Here is a 13761-nt window from a genome sequence, read left to right on the forward strand (position 1 = left end):
CGAGTTTTGAAAGCAGCTGTTTTTAGGTGTTTTGAATTCGCGATATATTATGGCAAATAATTCGATTCTGAAGGACAAGGTGCTCTCGGCGGCAGCGCTGAGCGTCTGCTCGGGCAGCTCGTTTAGCAGCAGCGGCAGACGACTAATTACACGCCCAACACGTGTACTTCACTTACATTCATCACCTGTAAAATATTGGGACAGCTGGGACAGCAGTTACTCGCATTGGGACAGCAATTGGGACAGCAATTACTCGCATATTATGGCCCACCTAAGTGACAAGCACTTGCTTCCATCTTCAACAGCACCACTCAAGACGGGAACAAGCAAAAGAACACAGGACGTGTGCGTTGGAGGGACAGAAATAATGTTATAGTCACGTGTTCTTTTGCTTGTCCCTGTCTTGTGCTGTTTAAGAGGGCCAGGTCGTTGCCAACTTGCTTAATTTTCAACCTAAAGTTAAATCACTTGCCTCTTCAAACCCTCGTGACTTTCGACATAAAGCATCCTGCCAAACGCAATTATTCGAACTCATTACCGATCTTCATTAGTAATGGCATATGCGCCAACTGGTAACGGCTTTTGGCTCAAACTGGAATTTGGCCTTAAGCCGGCTTTGTGGCCACTGGCACGCGCAGATCTGTAGAGGCGTAAGATCACCGCGTCGCGGACAGAAACTTCCCATAAGCATTGCTCACGGATATATCATACACGTGATTGACATCTTTAATCCGGCAAATTCAAACAAGTCGGCGTAGTTTGGATAAAACTGTGTGGCAGATCGGGGCTTAAACATTCGAAGCAGTCGAAGTGAAGCACTGTACAATGCGCGTGTGGTCTTCGGAATTATGCTGGGTGACACATTCCTATACGGAGCCTATCACGAGCGCGAATCGGAAAGCCTTTGCGCCTATTTTTTTTTTAAAGCCAAATTACGGCTGTACATGCAAAGTCAACATATGCATTCCCAGCAGTGGACCTTTCTCGGACCAGACCGGCTTCACCTGCCAGTAGCTCCGCGGCACGGCGTTGCTGTCAGTTGTTGAAGACGGCTGTTGTGCTTCACACGGCCTACGAGCAACGAAGTGCGATTCGTGTTCTATGGAGAAAGGGACGAACGTTCACCCATCGAAATTTACAGGGAAATGCAGCCCACGTATGGAGAAAAGTGTCCCGCTTTGAAAAGTGGGAGGTGGTGGTGTGAGTTCGCAAGGCAGCAGTCCAAGACAGTAGTCCGGCGGTGGTTCCACAGTCAGGCGGACGAATTCTGCCACGGGGGCTTCTCGCATTTACTGCTGCGATGGGACAAATGACTGACCCGGTGAGGGGACTGTGTGAAAAAATAATGTATGGTACATAGAAGAGTACGTATATTTGCAATTACCTGCATATACCTTATTTCGGCCAGTAAAAAATATGGGCAAAAGCTTCCTTATTCACCCTCGCACATAAGCAATAGCAATACAACAATGCGTCAAATTCATTTGACGCTGCAGCTATCGCATCGTAGTGAAGCCTTACTTAAATTTCTTCTATGCTTTCCTTGGCTTAACTGTGTTTTGGTATCGCAAGATTTAAATGAGCAGAGTTGTACCCAGATCACCATATCGCAAATTAGGATTAATGTTACTCTGGAAGGAAAAGCACCGAATAAGGCAGATCTACTCCGATAAAAAGAAGTTATCAAGTTATTTTAGGCAGTATGCAAATACGTATACGATACGCGCTTTCAAAACGGCCAGCGCTATGAGGCGTCAGCGACCCTCAAGACAAACACGCCAGCCGGTGGTCCCAAGTGCTCAAATACACAGCATATAGCTATAGCTTTGCTTGCACCTTACCTCAACTTATCCCACTTAAATAATTATGAAGGTAGATAAAAGTGCGCATCACTTCATTTTTGACGTCCGCGTCAGCAAACGCTGGGTGTCGGATTCAAACGATTTCCCTCAAAATTCACAGCTGAAGTTCATTACAGTGTTTACAAACATGCAGTGGTAATAATAATAATAATAATAATAATAATAATAATAATAATACGGGTGTTACGAGTACAGACAAAACGTAGGACGTACAATCATTACGGGCACCATCGCACGCGCACCCACAAACACACACAAACGCGCACGCACATATAGTAATGCCTTCCCCATTGTAATGATGTCAATCGCCTTCGAGCATTAAGGTAAGTGGTGTCCAGCTTCAGCAAATGACACTCGTCGTGAACCAACTAGCAAAACGACAAACATAGTGGAACGGCTTGGTCGTTTAATCTGGCTTCCCTAGCCCCACGACGACAATGATAGCTTACATAAGCCTGCCGATGGTGGCTGTGGACACTTCATATTGCATCGCTTAGCGATGCTCTGAGACTAAAATATGAGGATGTTTTCCAATAAACAGTGTCCATGCACCATAGCCCGATGCGGAGTTTGTTACTTTGAATGTTCAAATGTAGCCCCCAACCCCAGTTTTCAAGGGCCCTTGAATCTCTTTTTTTTTCTTTTTTCGAATTCAGAAGGTTGGAGGATATCAAGGTGTACGAACCCTGAGCTGCTTCTGTACATTTATGCATCACATAGTACAAAAGCGTGACCTTCGTCCAGTAAAAGACTCTTCGATGCGCAGACCGGAAAAACATGGCGCGATCGTTGAGGTACAAAGGCGCGTGCTAATCATGGATGTACCTACGCGCACGCAAAGCGGCGCCTCATCCCTCCCTCCTCATCCCAACCTAACGGTGCCCTCCTCGCAGCAAGCGTAATGTTTCGGCACACGGCACCACTTTTAGCAACCACTACCTTCTCCTCCTCGGCAAGAGTATAGTAGTAGTAGCAGCTGACCTTCACAGGGGCTGGACGGTTTTTCTTCTTTTTTTTTCGAACTTCCGCTTATCGCTTCACTCGTTGCTCGGCGAGGGGGACGCGTCTCGGGGACCCGTTTGCGACGTCCTTCTCCGGTTTCAGTCGCCGTGTGGACACCGACCAGCAAACTTTCAAAGCGGTGAGTGGCGTGCTCTTCTGTGTCGCTGTTGAAACGAAAGATCATGAGATCCCGCGTTTCGATTCACAGAAAAAAGCTTATATAAGGATTCCCCGGGGTACGAGGCCTGTAAGTTCGTCGGGGCTCAACGTTGTGACCACGGATGGCGCTAAAGCCGCATATACGCACCCGCTAACTGCTCATTTACGGCGACTAAATTATTTTACGACCCGTATTGCAATTGAGTAGTTTGTAGCCGGCGAGTTTGCAAGGCGTATCCACTTGGAATGAATTTCCAGGATGACACCAGTTTCGAGATACTCGTTGCCAAGGTCTGCGACGAAAAACATGGGCGTCCCGGTTACTTTCGCGGTTCGACGAAAAAAAAAATATTTCCTAAAAAAAAAAGTAAGTGGAACAACAGTGCATTTTTGCCGCGACTTTCACGGCGCATGTCTCGAAACCCGGGCCATCATCTTTTCTTTTTTTCAGCCATCCAATCTAACTGGCTACAATTCATGAACTTGCAATATGTGCCGTAAAGTAAAGAATTAAGAGGTTAATTAGTGAGTTTTCGTCAATTAGCTGTTCATGTGTTTAGATTCCTCGTGCAAGTAATGTCCACTTATTTGGAATATTCTACCTCAAGGAATGGAATTATGCTATCTGCAACAAGTGATTTTTTTTTATAATTTTGGGAAACTTAAAAGATGATCATCCCCTATATGCGGGATCTGCTAAATAAATTTAAAGAAAACAAATGAGCTCGATCTCTGTTCAGTAATAACGGTTATATGTAGTCTGGAAGTGAGCCTGCGATACCTGCAGTTGCATTTGTGATCAGTGTAGTGCCTCACGGCACGCTTTCCTTAATTCAGATTCCTCTTGGGTGCAGCGATCTGTTTGTTCGAAAACACATCAGTTATTACAGTAGCGTGTATTTATCTTCGCGTTTTCTACGCGGTAATACGGCGTGATTTATCAGTTTACATACAAGCAATATATAGAGATGTGCAGAGAGAGCGTTTTCCGTACGAATGATGAAGGCGAATGTGGATTGGGGCTGTGTATGAGAGGGAGAGGGAGTAAAGGTGTGTGACAATGTGATCCTTCGTCATCACTTTTACTATTTAAACTACAGTAAGTCTCTGCCGCCGCTCTCCCAGTCGTAGTAGACTTTGTCGGACGAGTTGCATGTTAGCAGTGCGCGTGCGTGCCAAATTTCACAGGAACGAGAGTCTTGAAATGAACCGTGACGTAGTAGCTAGTGAGTCGAGAGAAGCACATATGAGATAACAAGAACGCGCAGTTTGAGCGTGAGCGCACATAGGTAGATGGCAAGTGACGGTTAATTGACCATAAACGATTAAAGGTGTTGAAGATGTGACAATGTCACGCCGCACACCTTGTTTCCGTGATTATGTGTTCTGTATTCTCACGCATGTTTCCTTGGTTGTCACGATTCCTTCTGCAAGTACGTTCCTTGACTCCGCTTTAAACAGTTGGGAGTAGCGCATTTCATTGCAGTCTTTATGATTTCGCCTATTAGGTTGCGCTAAAGCTAACTTCATTTTCTCAGTTTTATTTCTATACTAGTTACATTCGCTAACCAAATTCGCCCTGCGGAAGTCCGCAAGGTCGTATACGACCTTGCGGACTTCCGACACGACCCCTTTCATGAAAGGATAACTTTTCGTGACTGTATACAGTCACGAAAAGTTATCCTTTCATGAAAGGGGTCGTGTCTCACTACATACAACGCCAAGCTTATTCCTTTCACCAGGCACGCGTCCACCTGCAGACAGGCATTGATAGACTCGGCAGGTCGGCGCAGCGGTGACTCGTAAGTGACTTCCTTTAGGGGACGTGTTTGCCAGCACGACACTCCGGTAACTTCATTACCTGCGCGGGCGCTTTTCGAGCGCTTGGATCGTTGCGAGCCGCGACTCGCCCTTGCAGCGTCGCTAAATTTGGAAAGCCGGAAAGCAACTGACCAAACACTATACTGTCCACGAAATGACTCATTCCGAGTTGCAGCTATAGGCGTACGCGTGTTCGGAGCCCGGTGAAATAACACACCGCTCGATGCGCGGGCACACATAAAACGTCGAGTCGGAACACACGCTTCCTCGTCGTGCAAGGTTTCGTTTGCCACGAAGAGGCCCATCTATAGCTGGAATGAGGCGCTAAACAAAGGTGAGGTGGAACGTGCGTGTATATAAACGACTGATGGCGACAAATCACCATTATAGCTGTCTTTATGACCGTTATCATTTCGGCGCCGTCTTTACGCCCGTATCTTCGTCCTCGTGTCTCTCGCGCCGTCTTCACAGCTATTCGCAAAACCCGTGGCTGCCAAACATTAACCCGCGCTTTAGTACGTCATAAAGGATGTGACAGAGAAAGACGTAAGGACGTTACTTAGTTCCCTTGCCAGCGACACACTCGTAGCGTGTCCCGTTTCTCAAGGCCCACGATCCTTCTCTCGCCGGGAGGCCACGTACCGCCATTGCCGGTTTACAATCAGCCCGCTCAGTCCCTCGCCAAAGGGCAGGCATCTGTATATAAACCTGTATATAAGGAAGGTGTGCCTTCCTCAAGGACGCTTCGCGTTCCAGGCAAGCGCTTCCCGCATTCCAATTATATACTCGGGTGCGCGGTGTCCCCTCTTTGTTCGACGCGCGTCGCCGCTTTTGCGGAATGCGCTCCAACCTGCTGAAACTATACCGAATCGGCGCAGATTCAATAGCACGTGCATATGCGGTGCTGGTTGCGCAAGAGCGAGACGACATATCCGCAGCCACGTTGCGCACTGGCTGCTGGCGTCGGCATGTTCCACGTATACACGCTCGGCTGACGCTTACTGTATATACCCACTTTGTATACGATGGCATCAACAGCCGACTGCCGGCAAGGCCGCTGCTGTATACACGTGGCTGTATACTTATGCAGCAGTTGCCTTCGCCTACGCCGCAAGCAGAATGGGCGAGACGAACGAGGAAGTTGTTTTCGTGGTCACTGGGACGAAAAGACGCCGAAGCGCATCAATTATACATACCTTCTGATGCGTGTGCTGTAAGCCAGACGCGCGACAATTGAGTCCACGGGCTTTCTGTAGACGGAAGAAAATAAAAAGGGGACTTGTGGCAGAATGGAGTTATCGCCGGTACTGACTAAATACGGTGTCAAGAGCGAGAGCAAGAGCTCATAGATTTTGGACGGTCTTAACACGGCGAGTATCGATAAAGTGGCAGCCACTGCGACTCCTGCGTAACTGTTTGTCAGATGAGTTCGGTTCGATGCATCGTTAACTTGAATGAGAAAAGCTCACGAAAAGCTAGCTGCGCCTCTGTCAGGTTTTGCCGGGCAATGTTAAGGGACGCGTAGCGTTTACTTCGCATGCCATACCTCCGGCGACGATTAGTGCATTCTTTCTTTCTCTGCTATTATATTAACGTGCCCCTTCTGCGCTTTCTACTCCTTCAACAGACCTGTGCAACGTGTTACATCGCGCTTGTTGAAAGTGCCCTCCCTGCCTTACCTGCATGCGATACCCTTAAAAAAAAACGTCGAGCTTTCGTACCCTGAAGTAGTAAAGGCAAGACGCAGAAGACCAGGACTCAGGAAGAAGAACACGAACGACAGGACCGGCGCCACTCACAACTATATATCACAACTCACAAAATCATGAGCGTATAAAATGAGGTGTGCCTAGTGCATGCGCCATTGCAGCCGTCACGTCGCTGCTTCCCGCGCGTCATATGCTCTTCGGATTTTGTCGGTGCTGTGTCTACCGGGATGCACTCCGAAGCGTCTACCTCAGCGGCACCTGCGAAAACGTGTTCACCCGCGGAAGCACGCCGCACAAGACGAAGCAAGGGAACACAAAAAGGAATGTCGATCGTGCAAGTTTACAACGTGCACGACGACATACGGATGAATATACCTTAAGCGAAAACATTTCCCCCAAAGCGACCACAATGCTTTCGCATTCCCACACGTAATCAGTCCTTAAGTGTCTGTGCCGAACTCTTTTAACTATACAAGACAGCGGAGTGACACGAGCACCTGTCAACGAGCAAGCAACAGTGAAGAGCGTTTTTTTTTTCCTTTTACTTCGTCCTTTTTTTCGCCATGTTTGCCCATTACACGCTCGGCTGTTCAATTGCTTATATCGGGGACAGAATAAGTGGTTTTGTTCACAGTGTCGGACGGACAGGAGCCAAAGTGAACGCTGCACATTTTGCTGCCGAGTGCCCACGCCAATAAACTTCATCGCACACGTCACACAAGCATCTTAGCTTCACGCGCACCTACGGTAAAACAAGCATTCAACTCGTCTGTAATTCCACGCGCCATTCGTCTCTGGAACAGCCTCCCAGATAACTATAGTTGCGGAAACTGACCATGAAAAATTCAGGCAGGCACTCAATTCGCGTATCCCTTGATTGTTAACCCAAGCTGATCATACTCACTGTTTGGCCTTCTTTTACTGCTTTTGCCTCGCACTGCAGTACATTTGTTTACGAAGGTATTGAATTGCTTTTGTTGTTGTAATACATGGCTGCGTGTCGGTAATATGTTTCTCTGCAATTTTTAGGCTGTACAACACCTGACTGGCGTTGATTTTTCGACCTGGATATTGTTGCGAGTCTGCCACTTTTACGTGTGTACTTGGTTCTATGCCACCTTTACTCAATGCCTCATGCAAGGGCCTTGTGAGGTATTTTACAAATAAGTAATACATAAAATGGGCAATGCTGTCATCGCAGTGCTTATTCGCAGCGCTTAATCGCAGTGCTTCTACACGGCTTTCCAACCAGCAATAGCACTAACTGAAAGGTGTTTTTTATCGCAACACTGCTCTAGTCTGGCATTGCTTCAACAAGCAAGCAGAAGAGGGTTCCCCAATGCTAAAATGAAAATTGCCATTGCCACTTGCCATTTGGAGCGTCCGCCATGCAGTACAGCGCTCCGCCTCCTATAGACGACAGAAGTGTGTTCTCCCAGCGTTGACGTCATGCCAGCGGGTCTGTAGGTGACGCCATTTAGATAACGCAAGGCCCTTGTGTTCTGAGCCGTGTGGTAGCACCAGTTCACGCACCGGAACGGAAAGGGCCACAAGCGAGCGACAGCGATCACTGAATTCGCGCATTCATCACGCCAGGGGCGGTGGCGACGGAAACGTCGGCACACCAGAGCGACGCTGAGGCTCCTTAGATCTGCAGCCTTGTCCTATCTAATGTATAATCGCGTACAATGCTGTTCCACGTTTCGGAATCATTCGGCGACGAAAGCACGAACGTGACAGCGTTCCCTATTCGCTTGTCCGTCTCCTTATTTAATGGCATTATCTGCCAGTCCGCCGGCGTGTTGTTGTGGCTCCGAACTACCGGGCACTGCGTTATCTCGAAGTGCTTTCAAAAGTGGAAGCCTTATTTTGCTCTTTGCCACACACTTTACCGTCACTCTGTGCAACGTGACATTGAGCGACAGTGAGTGCAGGCACCCATACTCACGAAACCTTCACGTGGACGAGAGGAGAGACAGCGATAGCGTCGTAGCATCGACGACGAAATTGAGGGATGGGGGGGTTGAGGTTGAAGTGAGGAAGAGACGACTGAGCCTGATCCGAAGTCTATAGCTTTCTATATATACCCTTTCTATATACCCTTTCTATATATAGTCTATATACCCTTTCACCGATCGCAAACGATTACCTTGTGCTTCGGCGGTGACTGAAAGTCGGAAGTAAGCATCCCGCGATTGACCCCCCGAATTGCGCAATGTTTCCCTGCTTGAAACTCGCGACCTCCAATCCATGATGATTATAATGATATTACGAGCGTCTCCTTTGAAACTGGACGTGGCAGAGGCAACCAACCTTATCTTTTTTACCTTTCTGGTGTTTCTCATTATCAAAGTACTTTTTATAAAAGAAAACACCGGGAGGGCAGTGCAACTTCTTGACCGAAGTGTGGTCATTGTGCTCTGGTGACGCCCCTCGGCGATTCCAGACGTAAAAGTTCGCAGCGAAGCACTCTCCGCGTCTACTCATGTGCATTAGGATAGAAAAGCGTTTAGACTTTGCTAAGTACCAAGTTAAGGCGAACTTATATGTCGACGTGCCGCTTGGTTGCCTCGATCACAAAGACCAAAACAACCAAGCCGCGTACTTAAGGCAGCGGAGTTACATGTCCAAACACAAGGAAAGTGAGGATACATCGTAACTAAAGGTTGTATTGAGCAAAAGTAAGTTTTTTTTAAAATTCTGCGATGGTTGTGTTTACAAGCCGGTTTACAAATTTACACTGTACAAATCAACCGTTTGTGCCGCCTGGATGTAGCATCACGACGTTGCGCACTGCTACCTTGTAGCCCTGTGACGGAATACCACCATGACTGCGTTGCAGAATTTCTGCTAAAACGCAACGATAAAGGAAGCACAGTAGACTAAGTTCGTATGGAAAAAATCGCGCTGATGCAGTCTGTACAGCGGAGTGTCATTGTGTCACGTGCCTTAGGACCCATGCATTACGTAGTTGTCCCGGCGAAATCCAGTCAGGATACTATACCGGTACTACCACCAATACTTATCAGCATTCGTGCTAAATATTATGGATATAAAGAAATCAAAACATCTACATTGCTTTTTTATTCGAGCCTGCAATGACCTCATATGCAAGACCTCAAAAATGAAAGGAGCACCACTTTCAAGTTATACCTAAAAATGTTCAGTACCCATATTGTAACAATTATCTCAAGCCAATCTCTTAAATCGCTGGTGTATGTCGCGTCCTTTGCCCTTGTCTTGATTTTGCAAATGGTCGTCCTTAACCCCAACATCTTCCTTCGTATAGGTTTGAACGAACAGGCAAGAACTGCAAATGCTGCGAAGGCCTGAACGGCTGCGTATCAGTGGGCTCACCACTGTCCGAAATTTTGCTGAAGTTTAGGCTGGAAGGAACGCTGTCGGGCACCACGATTTTCGGGGCCTGCTGCTTCAAAATGCAAAACACATAGACGAGGAAGTGCTATAAGTGCAATCAGCTGTAAAGATCGAGGCTCCAAGTCCGATAGTCTACTCATAACACACGGCTCTCCCTCTCCACTTTCAGCACTGGTAAGCGGTGATGGCTCCAACGTACGGCTACTGGGACCTGCGCGGACTGGGCCAGCCCGTCCGCAACCTGCTCGTGTACAAGGGCGTGCAGTTTGAGGACAAGCGGTACAAGTTCGGCCCGGCGCCCGACTACGACCGCGAGCAGTGGCTCAAGGAGAAGTTCACGCTGGGACTCCGGTTCCCCAACCTGCCCTACTACGCCGACGACGACGTCAAGATGACGCAGAGCATGGCCATCATTCGTTACCTGGCCAGAAAGCACGACCTCGCGGCGAGGTAGGACGCGCAAATGGTCGGGCGAACTCATTTCTGTATTTTAGCACAAAGGGAATGCAGGAAAGAAAAGTGCAACGCATGTGAGGCGTATGAAGTGATTTGAGACTTTTTATAATAGCAGCAGTTCTTAACAAAACACCCTTTTATGCACTGAAGCTCAAAAGTAACTGTAACTCCAATGCGTTTCTCCGCGAAATTCGGGAATGAACATCTCGAAACCGGTATCATCCTGAGAATTCGTTTCAAGTGCACCCGCCTTGCGATCTCCACGGCTAGAATTTGTAAATTTCAATATGGGCCATAAGGCAATTAGTTAGGAACTTAATCAGCGAATGTTTCTTAATTAGTCGATTATGCATTTCAATTTATTGTGCAATTACTAATGTTCTCCTCTTCGAGTAGACCAGCTCATGAACTACAATTGTGGTATCTGCCATTGACAAGCTTTAAATAATTTTGAAAGTGTTCGCTGAAACACCCTGTATAGCCTATGCGTGTACCATTACAGCAGAATACGGGAACGGAAACATGAACAGCAGCGCTGCTGGTGACTTCTTGTTTAACATCGTGCTCAACCAAAATGTGTGAACCTCTTACTACATTATGTGGTCATGTACTCTTTATGAGTTGACATAATGGTTTTCGCAACGACGCAAACTTCCTAACGCCATACTTTCCCCTGCCAGGAAGCGCCCGTATACAGAATAACACCGGCCTTTACCGCAGTGTCCCGGGAACGAACAGTGTGAAAAAGCGCTGTGAAATTAACTTTTGACTTGGTCTGTGACCCAGAACCCTTTGCTTTTGTAACGTGCGGCCTGAGCAGAAGAGTGTTCGTCGAACTCTTGATTATGTCACCACCAAAGCTTCTATCTTCTTGCCTTACCGTCTCGGTATTGCGCTAAAACGGTAAAGACAAAGTGTACGTGCACCGGATAGCAGATTCTAATATTCGTGTATATCCCTATTACGTATATGCGGTCGTAAGAAGCTTCGCGCTCCGCCTTCCTAATCGTTATTTCCCAAAGCTATCTGCCATGAACGAACGACGCCAGTACTCTCGTCCTTATTTAAACCCCGTGACCGGTGTATCTGGTATTCGACTCCTGCAGGAACGAGAAAGAGACCCAGGAGCTGGACATGATCGAGCAGCAGGCGCGCGACCTGGCCTGGAACCTGGTTATGGCCGTGCACTCGCCAAACTACCCGGAGTCCCGTCGCAAGTACGAGGAGAACATGGAGAGCGCGCTGCGGCCTTGGGACGAGCTGCTGCAGGGCAAGCTGTGGGTGCTCGGAGACCGGCTCACCTACGTCGACTTCCTGGCGTACGAGGCGCTCGACTGGAACTACGAGCTGAACGCCAACGTGTTCCAGGGCTTCCCCATTCTGGTCGCGTACATGAAGCGCTTCGAGGAGCTGCCCAACCTCCGGCAGTACTTCTCGTCGGGAAAGTACCACAAGTACCCCATACTGGGGCCCATGGTCAAGTGGGGATTCAAGAAGCAATAGTGGAGCTGCGCCGATCGCTGCGCGCCCTCGGCACCCACCACTTGTATACTTCAACGTGGCACGCCGAATGGGCTCAAACCACATCTTCGAGAACACCCACCGAAGTACTGACGTCCGGGGCAAATGATATTGAGGCAGTCATACCACCACGCCACCGAACTTCAGTTACCTTGCACGCACTCTGAAGGCACGGATTGAGGACGACACACACACCATCGTCATTGCTCAGTCCATGGAGTACAGCTTATAAAGGCACAAAATGTGAGAGTACTTCATTGGTAAACACGAGGACTCGTAAAAATAAAGTTGATACTGAAACTTTATTTACGGAAAAAGAAGAGTTCAGATTTCACCAGCAAAGCAACTGGGGCATACTGGTGTCACGGGCCCTGATTTGGTTCTTGTGATATTCAGATGGCGCTAGAAGCAAAATATCGCGTACTCTCCGCGCGCACTCTGTATACTTAGTTGCTGGCTATTTTTACGTGTTCTAGGCATGGACAGGTGTCATTTGATGTCATTTTCATGCTCATGTGACATCTACAAGTCACGTAACCGATGCTCTAAACCAGCTGACCCTCTTAAGGGTGTTTTACTGTGTCTATAACACCCTTATACCCTAGCAAAAAGGCATTTCCACAAACCGGAACTTCCATTCGGTGAGCGCAGTGAGTTGCCATAACACCATTTTCAACAAAGGCTGCAACACATGCCATTACACCCATTCCTTAGAAGTCACCCATGCACCTTGCTATTCCAGCGAGTGATCACAGGACAGCTTTATCTAGATAGCGAACCACTAAAACGTAGTAGTTACTTCATGAACTAATAGAGGTCACTAAAACCCACTAGGTAAAAGGTGGAAGTGAACGTTGGCTGGCAGAAATATATGAGAAAAATAACTATGGGGTTTTACGTGCCAAAACCACGATCTGATTATGAGGCACGCCGTAGTGCGAGACTTCGGAAATCTGGACCACCTGAGGTTCTTTAACGTGCACCTAAATCTATAGTTACACGGGTGTTTTCACATTTCGCCCCCATCGAAATGCGGCCGCCGTGGCTGGGATTCGATCCCGCAACCTCTTGCTCAGCAGCCCAACACCATAGCCACGGAGCAACCACGGCTGGTCAAGGCCCAGTCTCAAAGCGCTTACTGTTGAGAGGGAAGAATGCGAGAGATTGGCACGTGACAAGCCCATTCCAAAGAGTCACACGGGAGAAGCATACGCTTGCGATCGCGGCCTTATGGTTAGAAGAGCATTGGGCTGTTGTGGTGCAAGGCGGAGGCTCAATGCCGCCATCGGTCAGGCATTTCCTGACAACGTTACAAGACGCACTTCACCCACTTTGGAGGCATCTAAAGGAAAACTCGAAGTGCGTTTATCGTGTGTAAGCGCACCACAGTGTGCACCAGATTGCAAGTTTGTAAGCGATGCTAGATATATATAAACGTCACATTTATAAATGATATCGTGCGAGGCCGCCCATGACGAACTCGCGCACAGCTATATCATTCTAAGTATGCTATCGCTCGGTGCTAAGTTCTGGCCTGTGCATGTTGTGACAATGAATGAAACACAAGTGCTCCATACAGGGGTATGCTAACGTAAAATTGCGCTACTCGTTCGATAAGTTTTCGATAATGTTTCCATTTAGGCTGGAATAGTCATCATCTCTCGCTTCTCTCTTCTCGCGTATACAACCACGCCAATAATCTAGGATCCAACCATTATCATATCCTTCGAGTTGCTTACCACTCACGAATACGAAGCTTTACCTTCGCTTGCTCCCTCGGCGTTCCCATCACGAGCCTGTGTCGTCTGTTTTGACTGCGGCGTTCCCGTCAGTGTGAGAGCCTCCTCGAACAA

At 48.0% G+C, this 13761-nt stretch overlaps 2 protein-coding genes across 6 annotated transcripts in view; one reads left to right on the forward strand and one right to left on the reverse strand.

The window, feature by feature from the left end:
- LOC135912552 (sperm-specific sodium:proton exchanger-like) overlaps positions 1 to 8327 on the reverse strand; it is a 270794-nt gene extending 262467 nt beyond the window's left edge. For 3 of the 5 annotated variants that reach the window (XM_065445019.1, XM_065445017.1, XM_070533983.1), the window contains exons 1-2: positions 7925 to 8326; positions 6041 to 6094 (exon numbers count right to left, since the gene is read on the reverse strand). In XM_065445019.1, coding sequence (XP_065301091.1) covers positions 6041 to 6094; positions 7925 to 7927 — 57 coding nt within the window. In that variant the 5' untranslated portion in view covers positions 7928 to 8326. Of the gene's footprint in view, positions 1 to 6040; positions 6095 to 7924 lie in introns of all 5 variants that reach the window. The other 2 variants (XM_070533980.1, XM_070533982.1) reach the window with 2 other exon arrangements.
- LOC135912555 (glutathione S-transferase Mu 4-like) lies at positions 2855 to 12360 on the forward strand. The gene is made up of 3 exons (XM_065445027.1): positions 2855 to 3003; positions 10101 to 10381; positions 11494 to 12360. Exons 2-3 carry the CDS (start codon positions 10116 to 10118, stop codon positions 11888 to 11890), a joined length of 663 nt encoding a protein of 220 aa, XP_065301099.1. The 5' UTR covers positions 2855 to 3003; positions 10101 to 10115; the 3' UTR covers positions 11891 to 12360.
- The last annotated feature ends 1401 nt before the right edge of the window (positions 12361 to 13761 follow it).

This window comes from Dermacentor albipictus, chromosome 2 (assembly GCF_038994185.2).
Source record: "Dermacentor albipictus isolate Rhodes 1998 colony chromosome 2, USDA_Dalb.pri_finalv2, whole genome shotgun sequence".
Lineage (NCBI taxonomy): Eukaryota > Metazoa > Arthropoda > Arachnida > Ixodida > Ixodidae > Dermacentor > Dermacentor albipictus.